General features: G+C 44.6%; 1 protein-coding gene across 4 annotated transcripts in view; it reads right to left on the reverse strand.

The window, feature by feature from the left end:
* The window catches only part of WASHC2A (WASH complex subunit 2A), a 49695-nt gene extending 40216 nt beyond the window's left edge, over window positions 1-9479 (reverse strand). For 2 of the 4 annotated variants that reach the window (XM_044759182.2, XM_044759169.2), the window contains exons 1-5: window positions 9258-9385; window positions 9052-9174; window positions 8115-8279; window positions 3880-3942; window positions 440-613 (exon numbers count right to left, since the gene is read on the reverse strand). In XM_044759182.2, coding sequence (XP_044615117.2) covers window positions 440-613; window positions 3880-3942; window positions 8115-8279; window positions 9052-9174; window positions 9258-9260 — 528 coding nt within the window. In that variant the 5' untranslated portion in view covers window positions 9261-9385. Of the gene's footprint in view, window positions 1-439; window positions 614-3879; window positions 3943-8114; window positions 8280-9051; window positions 9175-9257 lie in introns of all 4 variants that reach the window. The other 2 variants (XM_044759175.2, XM_044759167.2) reach the window with 2 other exon arrangements.
* Between the last annotated feature and the right edge of the window lie 682 nt (window positions 9480-10161).

The following is a 10161-nucleotide window of genomic DNA, read 5'->3' on the forward strand; positions in this document are numbered from 1 at the left end:
CTCCCCTGGTACAAGCTACCGAATTCAGGTTCCCAACAATCTCCACCTCTCGTGAGCCTCTTCATCCTTTAAAACCCAATTCAAGTCTCATCTTTACCCTACTTCCACCAGCTCAAAGTCAATTCTCAGAGCACTTACGATGGTGACTCACATAAATGTCTCCTTTCCCCCACCAGTGGTAATGCTGTAAGAAGCATCCTGAGAGCAGGAACCACGCCCTGAACCTTTAACCCCCATAACTTGGCACGCTGCCTTGTACCTAGTGAGTGCTCCATCAATGCTCGCGTAAAGCAGATCTATCTGATGGAGTCAATATGAGATTGCTGATGACATGCTCACTTCCTAGAAGTAAAGTCCACGTCTCACCAATTCTGTGCCCAAGTAAAATACCCAAAACACAACAGGCGTAACAACAAATATTTGAATTGAATGTCTTTACCTTTGGTTCAAGGATCAGTTCCACCCGCTCATTAGCATCATCTTCTTCAGAGTCTGAGTTTCCTGCTTTTATATCGAGTTGCTCAAACGCACTGTCCAACACTTGCAAACCGTAGTTCACAGCCTCCTGGACTTTAGGAATCAGATCTACTTCTTTCTGTTCCCGGGTCTTCTCCTATAAAAAAACATGTTCAGTATGGATCTCCAACATGTTGATACACACTAATGAAACTGTGAATGTTCTCTGAAGTTCAGTGTCACGCTCCGAGAGAACATTCTGTGGAATGTCTTGACACAGACGCTGAAGTACATTTAAAATCCCACGTCTGTCACTTTCTGGACATGGATGGAACTACATAAGGTCCTGGAGCTCAAGGTTCATCATCGACAAAAACAGAAGCACAACTATTGTGTGATGGTTCAGCTGGATAACCTGTGTAGAAGTACGCTAACGATGATGGAGCATCACAAGCCCTCCGACAGCACTTGCCTCCCCTGCTCCTGGAGGAACGCAGGGCCTAGACTTAGCCTCACCGTGACGGCACCCCACCAAGCTTGGTTAACAGTCCTTTGGGCAATTTTGGGAGTTGCGACTTAGTAGAAAATACCCCAGCCAGAGATGTCATTTTTCAATTACAGTTTTAAAAAACAACAACTGGACAATTACAGTTATTTTACAAATTTGTTTCAAACCAAGAGAGTGTCAGTTTCATGTCTAATCTATCCTGTGCATCACCCCAGAACAATGCCCCTCTGCCAAAGTCTGTAATTATCACCGAACCGCTGGAAATACTCCACGGGTCCCCATTTCCTACCACAGCAGCTCAATGACAGTCCCCGCATACAGTCCACTGTGCCTTCAGTTGTAAGAAACATTGAAAAAAAATTTAGTGTCATTTCCCATCTTCACAAATATCCTAGAAGTGGATACATAATCATAGCAAGAACCAAACCATACAGTACTGTTTTGAGGGCCAAAAGGGAAAACTCCACAATTTCACCTCAAGTACGGAAGTCTTTCTAATTTAGCTTTCTTCTTTTGGCCCCAGCTTTTTTCTATTCCGGTATGTTTGGTTCTAGTTAAATAGCTAACACTGTACTAAGTGTGTGAAAACATGTTTGTGAAATAAATATATAGTGGCTTTTTGAAAATAGTTCACTAAATACCTATCACTTTGAAAGTGAAACCGGACTTGGTATAACCAGACACTATTACACTTAAATGGTTAGCAAATCCTTAAGTATTATTAAAAGTAAAATAACTTCTAATAGGCACATGAAAAGATGCTCATCATCACTGATCATCAGGGAAACGCAAATCAAAACTACACTAAGATATCACCTTACACCCATGAAAATGACAAAAATATCTAAAACTAACAGTAACAAATGTTGGAGAGGTTGTGGAGAAAGAGGAACCCTCATACACTGCTGGTGGGAATGTAAACTGGTGCAGCCACTAGGGAAAAAAGTATGGAGATTCCTCAAAAAATTAAAAATAGAACTACCATACGACCCAGCTATCCCACTACTGGGTATTTATCCAAAGAGCTTGAAGTCAGCAGTTCCAAAAGTCCCATGCACCCCTATGTTCATTGCAGCATTATTTACAATAGCCAAGACATGGAAGCAACCTAAGTGCCCATCAACAGATGACTGCATAAAGAAGATGTGGTATATATATATATACAATGGAATACTACTCAGCTGTAAAAAAGAACAAAATTGTCCCATTTGCAACAACATGGATGTTATGGGAATTATGTTAAGTGAAATAAGCCAGATAGAGGAGGACAATCTCTGTATGACTCCACTCACATGAGGAATTTTAAAATGTAGACAAAGAGAACAGATTAGTGGCTACCAGGGGAAAGGTGGAGTGGGGGGTGGGCACAAAGGGTGAGGGGGTGCACCTACAACACGACTGACAAAGAATAATGTACAACTGAAATTTCACAAGATTGTAACCTATCATTAACTCAATAAAATTTTTTTAAATAAATACATAAAATAAAATAACTTCTTTTTTTAAAAAGGCTGGGAATGGGCAGAACTGTAACTGGTTTCTAATATCCTTTCCTAGTCTGAGAGCTTCATATGTCACAAAGTAATAGTCACCGATAAAGTACCAACTTTTTCAAGTGATTCATGTTTTCTGAATAAATTAGAGTTGATTCAAGGCTGCTCTGATAATAAAATAACTCACATGGCACTGCGCTTTCCCGACTGGGAGAAAAGGGTACAACTTCTGCCAGAGTGCTAGAAAGTCAAGAACCTCTTATCTATGCTTCAGCCTAGGATGTGAGAACCCAAAAGAATGCTTACGCATCAGTAACACATGAAGCCACAGGGGAAAAAAGGCAGGAACCACTGCCCCTCGCCCCCGTAGCCTGGGTTACGAAGCCTCCCTCCAGCGTCCACCCCTCCCCCACCTCCTCCTTCCTCGTGCCTGACCTCCAGAATCCTGCACTAACACAGCCCATAAAACACCAGGCACATCCCCCAACTCTGAGTCTCAGCTCATGGCATTCTCTCCTGCTGAAATGGCCTTAAAATCTGGCCCATCTTTCCTCACCCAGCTACCATCTCATCCTTGAAGTTTTTCCCAGCTATCCTACATCGCTGAGCTCTTTCTCGTCTGAACTATTAAAACACTTAGCACTCACACAACCTTGACATGCTGTGTCCTGTCACCCTAACCAAGACTGCAACCTGTTGAGGGCAAACTTTCTCCAAGTCACCAGCTCTCTGCAATCTTACTGGAGTCAATAAACGTCCACTGCACATTCCGTATCCTCTGTACTAACACAGCCCGTGGCACTCAGGGCATCAAATGTGTGTGGACTAAAGCACCATCCATCGCGCTGCCATTTTTAACTGGCAGGAATAAGAATCAAAGCAGTTACGAAAAGACAGGGGAAACACCTTCTTCAAAGAACTCACAAACTACAGCCCAGCACGGCCTTTTTTGTACCGTCCTCAGGGTAAGAATGGCTTTACTTTTTTTTTTTTTTTGAGGAAGCTTAGCCCTGAGCTAACTACTGCCAATTCTCCTCTTTTTGCTGAGGAAGACTGGCCCTGAGCTAACATCCATGCCCCTCTTCCTCCACTTTATACGTGGGACGCCTACCACAGCATGGCTTTTGCCAAGTGGTGCCATGTCCGCACCCGGGATCCAAACCAGTGAACCCCGGGCCGCTGAGAAGCGGAATGTATGAACTTAACCACCGCGCCACTAGGCCAGTCCTCTGTATATTTCATAATACACTAAATTTCAGAAACACACCCAGGAGTTCAATTGTTAGGCTGTCAGGAGCAGCCTCTCCCATTTCTCCTAATACCCGTCCCTCTGCCCACCATCCCCCAGTCCCACTACAAATCTCCATCACTTCTCTTTCTCTAAGTCAGGAATTCAACGGAAGAGAGATTTAACGCAAGTACCTGTTCCGCCTTTTCTGCCTCAGCCTTGAGTACCGGCTCCTCCACTTCTTCATCATATACACGCTAAACAAGGAAGCAAATTCATTTTTAATGGTCAAAACATTATTTGGAATAAATCACAATATAAGAATTCAATATACAATAAAAAAAGACAAAGACAGGGAGAAATGATTATTCCAAAAGTGGCTGAGGCCACTGGTCAGGGATAAAAAGCAAAGAACAGTAGTCAGTTCACCAAAACTTAAATTAAAAAAGATACAAATGACAAGAAACATGAAAAAAGTCAATCTCATTGTTGACCAGAGTCACAAAAACAGTAAGACAGCAGTTCTCACACCTTTTTGTTTAACCTGAAACCTAATGCCGAAGGGGCAAGGACAGAGGTCCTTGCTGTGAGCCTCCTGAGAAAGTCAACTGGTGCAACTCATCTGCCAGGTCACACGGTCTTTAATGTTTTGAGCAAGAGAAATGGTAAAGGTAAAAGTTATTTTCATATTGTTGCTTAAAATGGTTGATAAATTTTTATCATCCTATTTACATGAAAGCACATGGGCCAAGCCCATCAACGACTGCAGAGGCCAGGCTTTTGACCGACTCACACAGCACAGGAGGCAGGCCTCTCTCTTTTCCAAGACCGAGCGATCGCTCCAGCAACTCACTGTGATTTCCTTCTTTATTTTTTAACTATTTATTATCTTTTAAACTCCCAAAGTAAAACGCGCTTGTTATAAACAGTAGGGTGATGAAAATGTTCTGGAATTAGATAGTGGTAATGGTTACAAAACTTTGTGAATATACTAAAACCTACTGACTTGTACACTTTTTAAAAGGGTGAATTTTATGATATGTGAGTTGTATCTCAATTAAAATTAATGCCAATATAAAGATATATGTGAAAGAGATGTTATTTAAAAATAGTTCCCTCCCTACCTCCAACCTAAGCCTTGAAATAACCAATTTAAGCTTGGTGTGGGCTCCTGTTTCCTGTGGCTCTTACACAAATATACAGACATAGGTACACATTCAGAGTTCTCCCACTCTTCCCGCTTTTAAATAAAAATGCTTTCATACTATACACATTCCTCTGCCCCACTTTTTCACTTACCGTTCTCATAAACCACTTTCTAGGCCAATGTATAGAGATCTGACTCAATCTTTTTAATATCTGCATAATATTCTATGGTATGAACTTGACCATAATTAGACAGTTCCTTATTGAAATTTCAGGTGCTACTTCTTTTTCCATACTTTTTTTTGCTAATGGTTCTATAATGATCAGAAATTTGGGGGGTAATTTTCAAAAACAGGAACAAAAGAGTAAATAAATCTTAAAATTGAGACTTTAAGACATGGCAGCTACCAAAGTCACTTCAGAATTTAAATAGCAAGACCACCTAACCTAACAGGTTGAGCTTCACACTGAAGTCTGAACAGCACCAACACTCTACGTTTTCTCCTGCCTGTCATTAAAAACTACCTCACACGACATTTCCAGCGTCCAGCTGGAAAGCCGAACACGACATCTAAGAAACCAAGCAGCAAATACACAAAGCCCATCGGATCTTTCGCGGGTGACTGGCACTCTGCATCTCAAGGACTCAGTACACAGCAGATAATCAATGCTAACTTCCTTCACCCTGACCAACTTCATGTGTTTTTCAATCATTTTAAAATCAGGAAGCCGTACTCAGGATTGTTAAATATCTTTGCTATTTCCCCTCAAAGGACCTTTTTCATCATTTGGGGAAATGGGGTAAGAGGTGAAGGCAGGAAACTGAAGAAAAAGGGACTATGCACTGGGGATTTCATCACAGATTATACGCAGCCCTAGTCCTTTTCATTTATGTGTGCTCTCATTCATTCAGTTAAATATCCACTGAGTCCCTGTATATGAGGCTTGTCCTGGGCCCAAGAATACAACATTTAGCAAAAATATGGGGCTTGATTTACTAGGGGAGGTCAACGCATCAAATCACACTGATAAATGTAAAATCACAATCGTGGGCAGTGCTACTAAAGAAGTCATTAACCAGGTCAATTAATGTTTCAGGACAAAATTCCTAAATTAACAGGTTTAATGACATTTGAAGAATTGTGTTCCCTTGTGATTACACACTGAAGCACTGAAAATTAGTATTTCTCCTCCTTTAGAGCCCCTGTTGAGCCTTTTCTAGAGGTACTAATTTCTCTTGCCCTAGAAAGTCCTGACCGCTCCTCAGTTCACTACCTGAGTTTGCAACCTGGCAGCTGCCTCTGAGGTTAATTACTAAAACCCAGAAACCTGCCCAACTTTGAATGTCTTTCCAATAAACCAGGAAACCAAATGGCACCATCATTCAAGCCAGAATTGTAATACATGAGCACCAACGTCAGGGTTTGAAGAAAACACATAAAAAGCCAAATCACTGTCAAATGTATTATTAACGTGCAGATTTTTTCAGAATTTTATTAAGCATTAGCTGCACTGCCAACATCATCAAGCTCTGCCATGAATGGAAAGAAAATGTAACACGTGGCATTACAGGGAGGTCTTGGAAGCAGTTAAACTTGGCCGTGGCAACAGGTACATCCATAGGGAAATTCTGGCTGCAGAATGGAAGGGGAAGAGGCGTAAGTACTAAGGGGATGGAGAAATGGATGGAAAACAAGGAATCCAAGAAATGAACAGAAATAAAGAACTATTACCCAAAAAAATGAGCAAAAACAAAAAACTAAATTGTGGAAAACTCAGAATCAAAGAAAACTTGGCCAGAAGAGCTGAAGAAAAGAGAAGTAAGACCTGAACACTGTGATTCAGAAAAAGAGGTTTACGATGTCCCCCACCATCACAGTATCAACTGAGTATCAATTTGGTACCAATGTGGGTACAAGCACATCGAGTACAAAAGAAGCCTCCCAATTCTTCCCCTCGCCCAGTCCAGGGCTGCAGCACTGACTGCAGAGAAGAGACGAGCACCTGATCTAGGGAAAATGGTAGAGAATGAGAGCAAAAAGTATACTTAAAAGGACACCAAACTCAGCTTGATGAAAAGTGACGGGGCTGCACACACCAGTAGAGTAGAGACGAGAGTCCTGTACACTGCCTCTTCCAGCGAGAAAGATACTCAGGACCAAGCACTGACATTCTGTGCAGACGACCAGAAAATAATGACAAATTCTACTAGAATCCTTGTTATATTTTAAACTCACTGGCAAAGAGATAACTAAGATCTTTATTAAGATCTTTATTTGACACATAGCTCCCCCCAAAAGGCTAGTAGTGGCATTTCAACCTAAACTACTAAAAAATGCACAAATAGGCTGCATAAGATGCCTGAATTGCAATATTTGGTCTTCTCTTAATCCTGAATCTTGGGATTTTTATAATCTCGCAATTTTCAAAATCTTTCCTATTACTTTACATCTAAGAATCACAGGAGATAGCCTACTTTAATAACCCTCTTCCACAGATTAATTAATGCTGATACTGAGATGGTTAGCCCACCCTATGAGAGACAGCGATCAGCTAAACTACCCTTCATCTCCATCCTCACCTGTTAAGCCTCCCCTTCACTCACTGGACTTCAAGCACACTTGCGTCCTCTCTATTCTGGAAATACACTATTACGGAAGACTATAATTTCCTCGAGGACAGTCTCTACCTAATTTATCTATGCGTTCCTAGGACCTAGCACTTAGAAACTCACTAAGTAGAGGAAAAAGAATCACACATGGGTTAAAGCTCAGTAACCTATTTAGACTTGATTCTGTATCATAGGTTCAGCCATCATAACAAAACATTAGCTGAGAATGTTCTAAGTAGATACACACAAGCCTTTAATATAATTTATCTAGAACATAATGGACACAGTCAATAACTGTAGCCACATGCTGGTGCCCAGAGGATCAGACCAGGTGTATCGCTCCCCTTGCTCCCCTTACAGAACATGCATAAGGCCTGTTTGAGTAACATGCAATTCAGCACAACCGCTGACTTCTCTCAAAAGTAAAAAGGAACAGAAAGACCAAAATATAAGGAAATTTTATCACTAGATTTTTTAAAAGGCTTGAAAGAAAAAAATTTTTTTAATTTAAGAAAAAGCCATTAATCCTAGAGAAAGACGCTTCAATAACCAAGAACCACCACTTCCATCAAAATTTAGGAGGGAATTTAATAATAAATCACTTGATATCACCATGACTCTTCCTCCTCGAAAAAATATTACTTATAAATCCGATGTAAGTAAGTAACTCACGTTCTCAATGAACTGGGTATTAGACAGCATAAGGAAGTCATTGAAGACATTATGGAGGCGACAATCTGTGGCTTTAGTTTCCCGAATTAATCCGTCCACTTGTTTCTTGATTTCATGGGTCCTAGAGATAGTCTGCTGTGAGAATTCCTGTAGAAACTGTAGCAGCTATTTAAAAGATAAACGTATAGTAGTATCAATATTATATACATCTGCGTGTCAAAACAAAAGAGTTCACTTCCTTTCACCTTTGTGCGAGTGTGTGTGTGTGTGTGTTGGCATGTAAAAAGGATGCTGCTTTGACAGTACTAAGATCAAGTGACACTGAAAAACATTAAGAAAGCTCACCGAAGCAGTGGCAAGGATTCAATGCATACTCGCTACCTCGTTTCTGGAGGAATTTTAAAGCCCTGTCTGGTTGTCATTCTACGAGGGATCACAGACCAAGGGTAAAATAAGAAACCACCATTCTTAGACCAAAAAAAAATCCTATTCATATGGGACTTCGGAATCACAATTCTGAGCTTCTTGGCCGCCGGCCTGGAGTCCTACTCCAGGTCATCCACACACTGGCTTGTCTACAGCCACTCAGTCCGGGTCCCAACACGGGATGGCTTCACTAATGCCACAGCAATCCAGGAGCGCAGCGAAACGGATCTGCCCGCGCACGACGGATGCGTGTGCATCGCCGGGAAACCCAAACAGGGACCAGAACCCGGCGCCTGGGCCGCAGTCCGCAGAAGCGCTCGGGGGGCGAAGGCCGAGCGGGCCGCCCCTGCCGGAGCCTGGGGACCGCCGGGCGCGGTTTGGAGGGCGGGAAGAGCCGTGTGCGAGGCCGGGGCCGGCCCGGGCGGAGGGGATCGCGCTCCGGTCCCCGCGCTCGCAGGCCGCGCGTCACCCCGGGCGCCCGCCCTCGCTCCCCCGGGGGCCCGCCTCTCACGCCCGCGTCGGCCGCCAGCGACCAGCTCTGGCTGCTCCTGCGGATCTCTTCCACCGACCAGGGCCGCTCCCACACCGGCTCGGAGGCGGGCGCGCGCTCCTGCTCCGGGGTCGTCCGGCTCATCTGCAGCGGGAAGCACGAGAAGAGGGGCTGAGACCCGGGGAGGCGGCGGCCCCGCCATGGCCACCCCGGGCCGCCGTCCTCACCATCCCACCGTGCAGCTCGGCTGGCTACTGGCCCGCGGTGACAGCCCCCGCCGACGCCCACCAGTCTCTGGAAGCCGAGCCCCGAGCCGCGCCGCCCCGGCACGTGACCTGGACTCACGTGACCTGGCGCACGTGACCTGGCCTGCACGTGACCCGCCGTGCGGCACCGCCCAAAGGAAGCTGCGCTGCCCGCTGCGGCCGGAAGTTAGGCGGCCTGGGGCTGGGCTGGGGCGGGGGAAGCTGGAGGAAGGAACGGTGCCAACGCCAGGGGGCGCTGGAGGGGTGCGGACGGCCGGGTGGCGCATCATCCCTCGGAGCAGGTGGCGGGGCGTGATCAGCCCTCGAAGCACAGCCCCCCCCCGCGCGTCTAGAGAGAGGAGTCCAAGAGGAGCTGGAACAACCAGCCTAGGGCTTTAGACGCCGCGCGAGGTGGGCGCAGCAAATGCTCTCCCCGGCTGCGCCTGGTCCTTGAAGTATCTCCGCTGCCTGTCGCGGAGTGGACGGGCGCTCAGTAACTAGGGGATGACTACCTATCTGGCCATCACCACGCTTTGATGACATGCTCAGTTTTCATTCTTTTGATGACGTGCTCGATTTCAACTCACTGTGTGCCGGTACTGCTTAAGATCCTTTACTCCCTCTGCGCTGCCTTCACATTCAAGATCGTTTTGTTACCGAACCAAAGTGGGTTCCCTCCTGGCAAGTTAAATCAGACTGTCCACCAGAAGTAGTTGTCTCACAAAGTAAAGTGTATTTGTGGCAAATAGGAGACCATGAGGAATCATTTCCAGAGTCATAGTGTCCCCAAAGAGAAACAGGGACATTTATTTCGGATGAGGAATGAATATTCAAAAAGGACAGGTGAGTATTTGCTTGTGCAGGCTCAGTTGGAAAACATGCTTCT

This window comes from Equus asinus, chromosome 2 (assembly GCF_041296235.1).
Source record: "Equus asinus isolate D_3611 breed Donkey chromosome 2, EquAss-T2T_v2, whole genome shotgun sequence".
In the NCBI taxonomy this organism is placed as follows: domain Eukaryota; kingdom Metazoa; phylum Chordata; class Mammalia; order Perissodactyla; family Equidae; genus Equus; species Equus asinus.